At 71.7% G+C, this 12,981-nt stretch overlaps 3 protein-coding genes across 3 annotated transcripts in view; 1 reads left to right on the top strand and 2 right to left on the bottom strand.

Moving 5' to 3' along the window:
* Positions 1 to 2,856: 2,856 nt before the first annotated feature.
* AURANDRAFT_959 (hypothetical protein) lies at positions 2,857 to 4,272 on the top strand (the record flags this gene model as incomplete). The annotated part of the gene is made up of 1 exon (XM_009041394.1): positions 2,857 to 4,272. A coding segment is annotated over one exon (1,416 nt), but the record flags the coding sequence as incomplete, so codon positions are not given.
* A 1,600-nt stretch (positions 4,273 to 5,872) lies between these two features.
* On the bottom strand, positions 5,873 to 7,090 carry AURANDRAFT_10874 (hypothetical protein; the record flags this gene model as incomplete). The annotated part of the gene is made up of 1 exon (XM_009041435.1): positions 5,873 to 7,090. A coding segment is annotated over one exon (1,218 nt), but the record flags the coding sequence as incomplete, so codon positions are not given.
* A 5,561-nt stretch (positions 7,091 to 12,651) lies between these two features.
* The window catches only part of AURANDRAFT_66297 (hypothetical protein), a gene marked incomplete at both ends in the record, with an annotated part of 1,942 nt that continues 1,612 nt past the window's right edge, over positions 12,652 to 12,981 (bottom strand). Inside the window, one exon of the mRNA XM_009041434.1 lies at positions 12,652 to 12,666. Coding sequence (XP_009039682.1) covers positions 12,652 to 12,666 — 15 coding nt within the window. The remainder of the gene's footprint in view (positions 12,667 to 12,981) is intronic.

Raw genomic sequence — 12,981 nt, 5'->3', positions numbered from 1 at the left:
CGCCGTCGCGGCGCGCCTGGTCGCGCGCGTGGCGCATCGTCGTCGCGCGGAGGAGCGCGTAGAGCGTCGCGAGCATGGGCCGCTCCTTGCGCTGCCAGGGCTCGTTGCAGGACCCGGCCCAGAAGTGGTTCTGCCAGCCCGCGTCGCTGCCCGCGCCGAGCGTGAAGGGCCAGACGCGCAACAGGCTCAGGATGCCCTGGAGGTCGTCGAGGCGGTTCGTGAGCGGCGTGCCGCTGAGCATCCACGTGTGGTCGTGCTCGAGGACGTGGACGGCCTGCGCGATCTGCGCGGTGTCGTTGCGCACGTACTGCGCCTCGTCGACGATGACGCGGCGCCAGACGAGCTTCGTGAGGGCCGTGTTGCGGCCCGCGGTCCGCGCGGCGATCTTCTGGATCTCGGGCATCTTCACGACGACCACATCGTAGCGCGCGAGGTCCGCGGCCTTGACGCGCCTCGCGCCGGCCGCGAGCTCGCGCGCGGGGTCGAACGCGAAGCACGACAGGCCCGGCGCCTTGGCCTTGATCTCCTCCTGCCACTGGACGTAGAGGGACACGGGCACGACGACGAGCGTGCCGCCGCGGTAGATCGTCTCCGCGCCCTTGACGCGCGCGACGAGCCCCGCGGCGCTGAGGTCGCGCGGGTCGTCCGCGAGGTCCGACGCCACGAGCGCCAGCGTCGTCACCGTCTTCCCCAGGCCCATCTCGTCGGCGAGCAAGCCGCCCGTGACGACGGGCGGCGCCTCCAGGAGCACGTGGCCCGCGAGCGGGAAGTAGTAGAAACTATCGCCGCCGTCGGCGAAGGACCGCTTCTCCCAGAAGTAGCCGTTGAGCCCCGGCACGCCGCCGACGGCCGCGTCGCGCGACTCCTGGTCGCGCATCCACTTGAGGCCCTCGAGCTGGTAGTCGCGGAGCTCGACGGACGCCGCGAGGCCCTCGGCTTTGAAGCCCGGCGGCAGCGCGACGCCCGTCGACTCGGCCGCGCGCAGGAGGCCCGGGATCGAGAAGTCGAACTTGCCGTCGAAGGCCTCGCCGTCTTCGCCGGGCTTCGGCGACCGCTTGAACGCGGCGGCGTCCGGCGGCGGCTTCCGCGTCGCTACGACGGCGCCCGCGGGGATTAGAGCGTCGAAGAGCGTCTTCACCGACGGGTGCGCCGAGAGGCCGAAGATCGCGCGGCGCAGGTAGACGGGCACGTGCACCTCGACGGTCACGGGCGGGCCCGCCGCCGCCGCGACGCGCCGGACCGCCTCGTCCCTCACGAACGCGAGGCCGTAGCAGCAGCGGTCCTTGAAGTCGTTGTCGCGGTCGTTGAGGCCCTCGACGGCCTCGACGACGGCCGCCGCGCGCGCGGGGAGCCGCGCGCCGACGCGGAGGGCCTCGAAGGGCGCGACGCGGAACCGCGGCTCCGCGGCGTCCGATGTGCCGTCGCGGAGCGGCTCGACGAAGCGGCCCGCGTTCGACCAGACGGCGGAGCCGTGGCCGAGGAAGGCGTCCGCGAAGCGCGGCGTCGCTTCCACTTCGAGGACGACGGTGCCCGCGAGGCGGCCGACGCGGCTCTGCGTCTTGCGGCCGCGGCCGCGCGCGTCGACGGTGTAGTGGCCGCCAGACGCCTCGGGCGTCGGCGTCTCCGGCTTCCACTCGTACTCGACGCCGTAGGCCGGCGCGCGCTTGAGCTCGGGCCCGAGGCGCATGCCCGGCGTGCCGCTGTCGATGCGCGCGGGGAGGTTCGCGGGCGCGACGCCGGTCGGCGCGTGGAGCTTCACCGCCGGCGCCGCGGCCGCGGGCGGCGCGGGCGGCGGGCGCGGCGCGGCGGGCGCCGGCCGCGGCGCGATGGGCGCGTACGCGCGCTGCGTGCCGGGCTCGGGCTTGATGCGCTTCGGCGGGCTCGGGTCGGCGCCGGCCTCCTTCGCCGGCTTGCTCGACTGCAGCGCGGACCCGAGCTGGGCGAGCAGCGCCGCGTTGTCGCCGCCGCCGAGCGCCGCTTGCACCTCGGCCATCAAGGCGTCGTTGTCCGCCATGGTGTTGGATGACGCAATATCGTTGGACGACGCGTGTGTTTGGATGCGCTCGACGACGCTGGCGGCGGCTGACGAACCTTTCAAAAACCGGCGGATCGATCGCGCGACCTCGAGCGGGCCGGTGCCGTCGACGCCCCGCGCCTTGCGCCGTCCGTCGCCCCGCGCGCCTCACCACGATGGACATGCTGAAGCAGCTCGAGGCGAAGCTCGGCGCCGACAGCGAGCTCTACAAGAAACTCAAGGCCCAGCTCATGCTCAAGGAGCTCGAGGCGAAGCTCGGCGCCGACAGCGACGTCTACAAGAAGGTCAAGGCCCAGATCGAGGCGCAGCAGCAGTCGTCCGCGCCGGTCGCGCCGCCGCAGCAGCAGCAGCCGCAGTCGTCCGCGCCGGCCGCGCCGCCGCAGCAGCCGCCTGCGCCGCGGCGGCCGGAGCCCGCGCCGCCCGCCGCGGCGCCGCGCCGGGGCTCGCGCGCCAAGGTCTCGCGGACCATGGAGATCGACGGCCACACGGTGCTCTGCGAGAACAACTACGACGTCACGGCGTCGCACTACGAGTACGGCGAACGGCCCGCGGACCCGCCGCGGCCGGCGCCCGCGAAGAAGCCGCGCACGGAGCGGGCGGCGCCGGCGCCGCGGCCGCCGACGGCCGGCGAGCTCAAGCGCGCGGCGCAGAACGAGGCGCTGCGCGCGGAGATGGCCCTCGCGGCGCCGCGGCGCGCGGCGTTCTTCGACGGCCACCGCGAGCTGCTCGCGCCCTTCACGTCCGGCCACGTCCTCGACAGCCTCCGGGCCGCCGCGGGGTCGGCGCGGCCGCTCGCGCCGCGGACGCGCCTCGTGGCCGCGGCGCCCGCGGACGTGCGCGCGACGCTCCGCGACTACCAGCTCGAGTCGCTCGACTGGTTCGCGGACCGCCACGAGCGCTGCGGCGCGCTGCCCTGCGTCCTCGGCGACGAGATGGGTTTGGGCAAGACGCTCCAGACCATCGCCTACCTCGCGTGGCTCAAGTTCGAGAAGCGGCTGCCGGGCGCCGCGCTCGTCATCTGCCCGCTGTCCGTGCTCTCGACGTGGCTCGGCGAGTGCGCGCGGTGGTGCCCGCGGCTCCGCGTCGTGAAACTCCACTCGTCGGACGTCGACGAGCGCGCGCGGCTCCGGGGCGCGATCCTCGACGACGTCGGGAGCTACGACGTCGTCGTGACGACCTACGAGATGGCCAAGGCGCCGAGCCTGCGGTCCGCGCTCGTGCAGCGCGTCGTCTGGCGCGCCGTCGTGTTGGACGAGGGCCACGTGATCAAGAACCGCGAGACGGAGATCGCGCAGACGGTTCGCAAAATGCACTTCTGCACCGCGCTGCTCCTCACGGGCACGCCGCTCCAGAACAACCTGAGCGAGCTCTGGGGCCTGCTCAACTTCCTCTACCCGGCCGCGTTCCCCTGCCGCGACGCGTTCGACGCGGCCTACGACCTCGGGCGCGGCGTCGTCGACAAGGCGGCGCTCGGCGCCGCGCGGCGGCTCTTGGGCGCGTTGATGCTCCGGCGCTTGAAGGCCGACGTCGAGAAGGGCCTGCCGCCGAAGCTCGAGACCGTCGTCCACTGCCCGCTGTCGCACTGCCAGCTCTTCTGGTACAAGGCGCTGCTCCTCAAGGACCGCGACCAGCTCAAGCTCGACGACCGCGGCCCCGCGGCCGGCGGCTACAAGTCGCTCGTGAATCTGTTGATGCAGCTCCGGAAGACGTGCTGCCACCCGTTCCTCTTCGCGGACGCCGAGGGCTGCGACCCGGGCGAGACGACGCTCGAGGAGCTCGTCGCCGCGTCGGGCAAGCTCCGCGTGCTCGACCGGCTGCTCGTGAAGCTCCACGCGCGGAAGCACCGCGTCGTCGTCTTCTCGCAGTTCGCGTCCATGGTCGACGTCCTCGACGACTACTGCGCGCTCCGCGGCTGGCCCTTCTGCCGGCTCACGGGCAGCACGAACCGCGTCCAGCGCGTCGTCAACGTGCGGGCCTTCAACGAGCCGTCGAGCCCGCTCTTCCTCTTCCTCATGACGACGCGCGCGGGCGGCCTCGGCATCAACCTCCAGTCCGCGGACACGGTCGTCCTCTACGACAGCGACTGGAACCCGCAGGCGGACCTCCAGGCCATGGCGCGCGTGCACCGGCTCGGCCAGACGAAGACGGTCCACATCTACCGGCTCTGCTCGCAGGGCACGGCCGAGGAGCGCGTGCTCCAGCGGTCGCAGAAGAAGCTCTTCCTCTCGAACATGGTCAACGCGGCCCAGCAGCTCGGCCACGACGACGCGGCGGTCGACGACGACGACGTCGGCCGCCTCGGCGGCGCGGAGGTGCTCTCGATGCTGCGCTTCGGCGCCGCGTCCATGTTCCGCGGCGAGACGAACCGCGAGCCGACGGACGCGGAGCTCGAGGGCATCATCGACCGGACGCGCACGGGCGGCGCGGAGGAGACGAGCGGCGGCCTCGTCGGCGGCGTCGAGGCGTCCGCGGACACGTTCGACACCTCCGAGGAGTTCGTGAGCACGCGCGAGCTCTTCGGCGCCGAGGTCAAGGCGCCGCCGCGCATCTCGCACCGCGACATCTCCGAGCAGTGGAAGCACGTCGTCGACGGGCGCCGCGAGCGGAAGCAGCGCATCAAGATGGTCGAGGGCAAGGGCACGGGCTACGGCGGCGCCGTGCCCGTGCTCGCCTGCAACGACTACGAGCTCGAGGCCGGCGAGGCGTCGGTCTTCGACCGCGAGCTCAAGGGCGCGAACAGCGACGGCGCCTTCGCCGTGCAGAAGCGCGCCATGGTCATCGCGGGACGCGACTACGCGCACGAGGCCGAGCCGCTCTGCTGCTTCGGCACAGGGAAGCGGACGTCCGGCCCCGTGCTCGAGTGCGCGTTCTGCCCCATGGTCTTCCACAAGGCGTGCGCGGCGCGCGGCGGCTACGAGGACGCGGGCCACCTCGCCGCGGGCAAGTGGCGCTGCCCGCAGCACTCCTGCGACGTCTGCGCGCGGTCGACATCGGCGGCCGGCGGGCTCCTGTTCCGCTGCGAGGCGTGCCCGGCCACGCTCTGCGAGGACTGCCTGCCGGAGGCGGCGACGGTCGTCGGCGAGAGCCGCCGCCTCGTCGCGCGCGGCGTGCCCCAGCAGTCGGCGGCTTGCTACATCCGCTGCTCGCCGAAGTGCGACGCGATCATGGCCGCGCGCGAGGACTCGAGCCGACCCTCCGAGGAGCCGACCTTCGCGCCCCTCGACCTGCCGCCGCTCGAGGTCGACGACCGCGACGAGTTCGCCGAGGCGTTCCTCTCCGAGCGGGCCCTCGGCGACGGGCGGCCCGAGTCCTTCAAGGAGCGCGCGGCCGCGGCCGCGGCCGACGACGTCCGCCTCTTCGACGCGGACCTCGCGGCGACGTGCGCCGACTGCGGCGACGGCGACGAGGACGCCTACGACGGCGAGCCGCGGTTCCGCGTGGCCATCAAGTTCAGGGGCGGCGCACCGATCACCGCCGCGGCGAAGACGCTCGCGCGGCGCAACGCGGCGGGCCGCAACGTCGTCCACGCGCGGCTCGTCGCCGACGTCCGCGGCGCCGTCGGCCGCGGCCTCCTCGTGCCCGCGCCCGCCGCGCGCGACGCCGGGGGCTTCTTCGACGAGGCGAGCGGCGTCATGGTCGTCGACGGCGACAGCGACGACGACGGCGACGACGACATCGACGGCGCGTTCGACGCGAGCGAGGACTTCGCCCAGGACGTCGCGCTCCGCCGCGACGGCGCCTAGGGCCGCGCCTCTCTAAGCCACCTGCCTGTGCGGCGGCCGCCGGGGCGCGCGGGGGGGCGGCGGCCCGGAACTATGTAGGTGGAAGGACGACTTACCACTCGCAGACGGCGTAGTCCTTGAGGAAGACGCCGTAGGGCGCGTCGAGCGGGTCGCCGGCCTCGAGGCGCCGGAGGGGCGCGATCGCCGGGTCGAGGATGCGCGCGGCGGCGTCGACCTCGTCGAGGGGCGTCTGGAAGTCGTGGGCCTTGGCGTGGTCGACCGCGAGCGCCGTGGGCTTCTCGTCGTTGATCCAGCCCGTGTCCACGGCCGTCATGTAGACGTGGGCCTTGGCGAGGTCCGCGGCGGCCGTCCGCGTCATCATGTTCAGCGCGGCCTTGGCCATGTTCGTGTGCGGGTGCGTGGGCTGCTTGTGGCGGTAGAACTTGCCCTCCATGGCCGACACGTTGACGACGAAGGCCGGCCGGTCGGAGGCCGCGGACAAACGCATGAAGGGCGCGAGCTTCGAGTTGATGACGAAGGGCGCGAGCGCGTTGATCGCGAAGACCTCCGCGAGCTCCGGCGTCGACACCTCGTCCAACTTCAACATCCACGAGTTCTTCGTTCGCAGGTCGAGCTGCTGGCCGAGGTCGCCGTTCGCGTCCGTGGCCCCCGCGGGGAACGCGGCGTCGTCGCGGACGTCGTCGCCCGGCGCGACGCAGAGCATCGAAGCGAGCGCCGGGTCGCTCGCCGCGGCGTCGGCCCGCGCGGCGGTCCAGGTCCGCATGCGCTCGAGGTCCCGGGGCGCGTCGGGCACGTCGACGTCGCCGCCGCCCTCCGCGGGCCCGTCGAGGAGCGCGGGGAACGCGTGCGCCGGACCCCCGAGGAGCCGCCGGAGCTTGAGCTCGCGCGCGACCGTCGTCGCGTAGTACTGGGGCGGCCGCCGCACGGTCTGGCACGCGTTGTTCACGAGGATGTCCAGCGAGTCGACCATGGCCGGCACGGCCGCGCAGAGCGCCTCGACGGCGCGGAGGTCCCGGAAGTCGCAGCCGACGACGACGAGGCGGTCGCGCCACTCGTCCGCGTCGCGTTCGCCGTTGAAGCGGCTCGCGCAGTCCGCCGGGTAGCGCGTCGTCGCGACGACCCTGGCGCCGCAGCGCAGCAGCTTCAGCGCCACGCGGAAGCCGATCTTCACGCGCGCGCCCGTGACGAGCGCGCCGCGGCCCGCGAGGTCGCACCGCTCGTCGCGCTTCCCCCAGTTCAGCGCCGCGCACGCCGGGCAGAGGTTCGCGTAGAAGGCGTGGAGCGTCGTGAAGGGCGCCTTGCAGGTGTAGCAGGAGATGGCGCCGTGGAGCTCCGCGGGCGCCGCGTCGCCGTTTTCCAGCATCCGGAGCCCGACGGCGGGCCCGTCGGCGATGCGCGGCAGCGCGTCCTCCGCCCCGTCCTCGAGCAGCTTCTCCAGGCGATCGAGGCGCTCGCGGCGCAGCGCGCGCTGGTTCAGCGCGTCGCGGTCCATGACGCGCCGCCGCTCCTGCTCCGTGAGCTCCGGCTCCCGGGGCTTCTTCCGCCGCGACGGCGCGTCGTCGCCGCCGCCGACGAGCGCGACGGCCGCCGGCGCGAGCGCCGCGCGGAGCCGCTTGAAGGGCCGCGACCGGAACAGGGTCAGGTCCTTGCCCAGGGCCTCGAGCGTGCGGCACGTCGCCTCGACGTCCTCGACGGGGATGCCGCCGAAGACGTCGACGGCGCCGTCGCTGTCCGACCCGTCGGCCTCCTTTGCCTCCTCGAGGAGCCGCTTCCGCTTCTTCAGCTCCTTGCCGCGCTTGCCCATCGCTGCGACGGTCGGCGTTGGCGCAGCAGCGCGTCGATCTTGGTGCCGAAGGATTAGCACTCACAGTCCATCGCCTTTTGGCCGAGGCCAGATATTGCAGGCAAGCTGCACTCGGAGAAGGCGGCAGCCAATCTGGGCAGCCATCTCGGGCAGCCAGAAAGGAACACCCAAAATGGCCTCGTCGACGGCGGCGCGCCGGGCCCTCGCCCTGGAGGAGCCGCTCGTCCCGAGTGCGCTGCCCGACGACGAGGCGACGAAGCTCGCCGTCTTCCGCGCGGCGATCCTCGTGCACGGCGCCTGGACGGGCGCCTGCGTCGCGCAGCGGTCCCGCGGCGACGCGTCGGCGGCGGGCAAGCGCGTCGCGCGGCGGCGCGCGTCGCTCCTCGCGCCGCGGGAGGCGCGCGAGACGGCCCGGGGCGCGCGGCGGCTCCACCGGCTGCTGGGCCGCGCGGCGTTCTACAGCGCCTACGCCGCGTGGGCGCTCCTCCTCCTCGCGCTCTTCGAGAAGCCCTGGTGGTGCCGAAACCAGCCGGACGCGTGCGGCGCCGGGCCGCGCGCGCACCTCTACCCGAACAGCGGCCTCTCGCGCCTCGGCCCCGGCGCGGCGCTCGCCGCCGCGGGCGCGCTGCTCGGCGGCCTGCTCCTGGAAGCGGCGCTCGAGGCCGTCGCGCGCGACGCGCTGGCCGACTTCCGGGGCGCCGGGCGGCCCCTCTTCGCCTGGCGCTGCGGCGCGCTCGCGCTCTGCGCCGCGGACGCGGCCGCGGCCTTCGGCGCCGGCGGCGCGGCGTCGCTCACGCCGGCGTCCGCGCTCTGCCGCTGTTTGTTGGTGCTGACGCACGACCGGAACGTGCGGACCCAGCTCCGCCTCATCGCGCGCGTCGCGCCGGACGTGCTCAGCGTCCTCGCGCTCCTCGGCTGCGTCGTGTTGCTCTACGCGTGGTTCGCGACGCTCATCTTCCAGAACGAGACGGCCGAGGGCCGCGAGGTCTTCCCGACCTACGGCGCGTCCGTCCGGCACGGGGCAGGAAAAGAGTGATTCAACGTCGCTTCACCGTGAATGTTCCGCGCGCGCGCGTTCCGGAAAAGCATCCGCGCTTCGAGACCGCTCCGAGAGATGATCGCTCGTCCAAAAATGAGCCGAAACGAGTGGAAAGCGGCCGAGAGAGGAGCCTTTGGAGTTGGGAATGTCGCACCCTTTTCCTGCCCAGGTCTGGCAGCTCTTCATCCTCGTGACGACGTCGAACTTCCCGGACGTCATGCAGCGCGCCTACGCGAAGAACCGCGCGACCTTCCTCTTCTTCGCGCTCTTCCTCGTGCTCTGCCTCTGGTTCCTGCTCAACGTCGTGCTCGCCGTCGTCTCCGACGGCTACACGACGTCGACGGCGGCCGAGGCGGCGCTCGCCGCGGCGTCGAAGCGGCGGAATCTCGACGACGCCTACGACATCCTGCTGAGCCTCGAGCGCCGCGACGGCCGGGGCGTGTCCCGGGACGCGATGGCGCGGCTCTTCGGGGAGCTCAACGCGACGGCGTCCGTGCCCCACCTCGACGGCGACGCGCAGGCCCTCGTCTTCGCCGTGCTCGACCACGACGGCTCCATGGCCGTCGACAAGGCCGAGTTCGAGCTCCTCGTCGACGCGCTGAAGCTCCGCTTCGTCCGCGTCGACGACCGGCCGGACGCGGCGTCGCTCCGGGGCCGCGTCGCGGCCGTCGTCGGCGACGCGCGCTTCGACCGCTGCGTCGACGCGCTCCTCGTCGCGAACCTCGTCTTCGAGGCGGCCTACGGCGCCAAGAGCCTCGAGGCGCGGAGCCCCGCGGACGTCGACGGCCGGCCCGACACGCCCGCGCAGATCGCGTCCGCGGTCTTCACCCTCGTCTACCTCGCGGAACTGGTCGCGCGGTGCGTCGCGCGGAACGGCGTCGTCGCCTACCTCTGCCGCACGAGCCTCCAGGCGAGCTTCGACGGATGCGCGACGCTCGCGGCCGTCGCGCTGACGGCCTACGTCTACTACCCGAACGGCTTCTCCGAGGCCGACGTCATCCGCTACGCGCTCCTCGCGCGGACGCTGCGCCTCGTGCGCGTCTTCGACGGCGTCCCCGCGTTCCACAAGGTCGCCGCGGCGCTCCGCCGCGTGCTGCCCAAGGCGCGGACGCTCTTCGCGGCGCTCCTCTGGATCGGCTTCGCCTTCGCGGCCGTCGCCGTCGCGGCCTTCGGCGGCAAGATCACGCGCGACGAAGACAGCGCGCACTTCCGCGCCATCGCGAAGAAGGCGCCGGACTTCGCGACCGCCGCGGGCGTGGGCTACTACGCGAATAGTTGCAACGACGTCGCGTCCGCGCTCGTGCTCCTCTTCGAGCTCCTCATCGTGAACAACTGGTTCGTGCTCGCGTCGGGCTACGTCGCCGTGACCTCCAAGGCCGCGCGCGCCTTCTTCGTCGCCTGGTACGTCGTCGGCGTGCTCGTCGTGCTCAACCTGGTCGTCTCCGCGACGCTCGACTCCTTCATCAGCGAGTACAAGGACGACGCGCCGGAGGGCGCGCCCGGCGACCGCTCCGCGCTCCGGCGCGCGCGCCGCCAGAGCACCATGGTCATCGACTCGGCGACCGTGACGGGCACGGCGACGGGCCTCCGCGGGGCCTACCAGGTCAACGTCGCCGCCGGCGCCGGCGACGCGCCGGAGGCGCGGCGGAATCTCATCCACCGCCTCCTCGACCCCGCCGACCCGGACGACGGCGGCGACGGCGCCGCGCCCTAGGGTACTCGAGCTCTAAGGGAGGTTCAATTTGAACTTCAATTCGGCAGCAAGTTTCCTTCAGGACGAGCCCTTCTGGACTTGGGCAGCGTCATGGATGCGCTCAAGAGCATTGCCGGCGGGTCCAAGTGCGACGAGATCCAGCTCATCCGAGGTTCGTCGAGTGGCCCGCGCCGTCCGAGGCGCCGCCGAACTCGTAGGTCTGAACCGCGACTACGAGGAGCTCGGCTGCGGCGCGAAGCGAGACTCCCTGCCCTGCCGCAACGTCGTCGCGGCCATGGCCCGCCTCGGCCTGGCGCCGGCGGCGCCCGCGGAGGCGCCGGCGGCGCCCGCGCTCGCGCCGCCGACGATCTCCAAGCGCCCGGAGCTCCTCGTGCCCGAGAAGGCCGCCGCGGCCGCGGCCAAGTGCACCGCGCGGTGCGGCGTCTTCGGGTCCTTGCTCGCCGCGGCGCTCGCGTCGTCCGTCGTGCCGGAGGCGAACGGCGCCGCGGACCCGGACCGGGAGGCGCTCCTGCAGGCCGGCGCCGCGGCCGCGGCCGTCGCGGCGGTGAGCGTCTGCGCGCGGCTCTGCGCGCGGCCGGACGCGCCGGGCGTCGCCGCGCCGGGCAGCGGCTACGAGCTGACGGGCACGTATACCCACGAGGTCCCGACCCTCGATGCCGCCCAGGCGTACATCAAGGGCCTCGAGCAGGGCAAGTGAGGCCGCTCGCGACCAAAGCCCGCGCGCGTAATCCCCCGCGAGGAGCCGGCCCCGTTCTGTGCAGCAGCTTACGGGCGGAACGCGCGGGGGAGGGAGCTCGCCAAGGAGGCGTCGCGTCGGCGCCCGGCGGCTCCTCCGACGAGGAGCCGCCGCCGCGGCGACGACGCGCGCGATGGGAGCTGCTCGACCGAGGCGTCGGCGCCCGGCGGCTCCTCCGACGAGGAGCCGCGGCGGCGGCGACGACGCGCGCGGCGGTGGGAGCGGCGGGTGGGGGGAGCGCGCTGCGGTAGCTTCTGGTGGAGGAGCTCGTCGGGGTCTGGTGCCCGACGCGGGCCTCCGAGTCGGCGGGCGGAGGAGCCTCTCATACTCATCCGGGCGCCTGCTTGCTTGGTGGAACGTGACTCCTCAGGCCTCGACCTCGGCCTCGTCGTCGCCGCCGATGGTCGGCATGGACGTCTGGCGGTGGGGCTGGCGCGCGGCGACGCGGCGCTTGCGGACGAGGTAGAGGACCGCGGCGACGAGGAGGACGGCCGCGATGACGACGGGGATGATGATGGCGATGGAGAACCTGTTAAAGCGAAGTCTTGTAGACGTCCGAAGCTTCCGTCTTTGTGTCTGAAATACGATGCTGATGCGCGGATTCTATCACTAGCTACGCATTGGGTTGATTTGCCATTTGAACAACTGCAGTCGCTTGTGAAATCTTCTGCTGTTGGTTCTAGACGTACGCCTCCGGCCTCACCCTCGGGGAACAAACACCAGCCAAAGAAGGCGAAGCCATCTTCTGTGGATGTCCTCTACTCCCCCACGAAAACAGTCGCTGAGTTTTGGGCCCCCGTGATGCCGCCCCCCGACCTTCCTCGCGCGGCCCGCCGCGCGAAGCTCGCCAAGGCTAAGGTCGCTTCGTAGGTAGGACCTACTATAAGTGCCGGATGGGAAATTCGTCGCAGGCAACAAAAGATTCGTCGCATGAAATTCGCCTAAGTCCACGATGGAGCTGCTGGCAGCCTGATGAGCTGCTCATAGCTCGCTCAAAAATAATAATTAGACGGAGATATCTGCATGGCCAGCAGCCGTTCTTGAGCATACAGACCGTTCCAAGCCTTCTCGAACAGCTCGTTGAGCAGCTTCTTTCTCTGCTCCCGCCCATAACCAGTTGTGCACTCAATCATTGCTTTCACCCACTTGATCAGATCCTCAGAGCACTGAGACTGGTCGATGAATTCGGTGCCGTCCTCGTCGCCATATTTCCCGGTCACACCATCCAACGCTTGTTTGACATTTCTATTCTGGTTGTACCTCTTCTTCTGCTCATCCTTCTTCTTCTTCTCTATCTTGTCCAGATTGTCCTGGAGCTGCTTGGCACGTGCCTCTGCCGCCAGCCGCAAAGTTGTCGCTTCCACTAGTTCCATTCGGGCATTCGCCATCCACATGCACAACCGGTCGTGGTGCCACCCCATGGCCTTGATCGCATGGTACCATTGTACTGCCTCCGGGTTGCGGAACACGAGGGGCACGGGCAGGACCAGCGGGCCCCGCGGGACGGGCGCGCCCGCGGCAGCCGCAGCCATGAGACCAACGACCAACGGCCAGCGCGTTAACCGACCAACTGCCATGCGTTAACCGCCGCGGGCCTATGCAGTTGAAGTTCAACAAAAAAAAAATAGGTCAGCACGCACGGTTTGGGTTGCGGCACATCATCGCCCGCGCCGCGCAGCGATGAAATAACGTGATTCCCGGTACAGTTTCAGGGCTGCGCTCGGCCAAGATATGCCAGGGCCGCTCGGATACCTAGCCAAGTTTTGTAAGGATTAGTTCGTTAAGGTCTCAACGGCGCCTACGCTCCTGCGCGAGACCGACTGCGCCCCGAGCCGCCTCCACATACGCGGTCACGGCGCGAGGAGCGCGTCGAACTCGCTCGCGAAGACGCGCGGCCGCGGCGCGTCGAC

The sequence above is a fragment of the Aureococcus anophagefferens genome, assembly GCF_000186865.1.
Source record: "Aureococcus anophagefferens unplaced genomic scaffold AURANscaffold_21, whole genome shotgun sequence".
Taxonomy (NCBI): Eukaryota; class Pelagophyceae; order Pelagomonadales; family Pelagomonadaceae; genus Aureococcus; species Aureococcus anophagefferens.
Note: the sequence above shows the minus strand (reverse complement) of the source record. Positions and strands in the feature narration are given on the sequence as shown.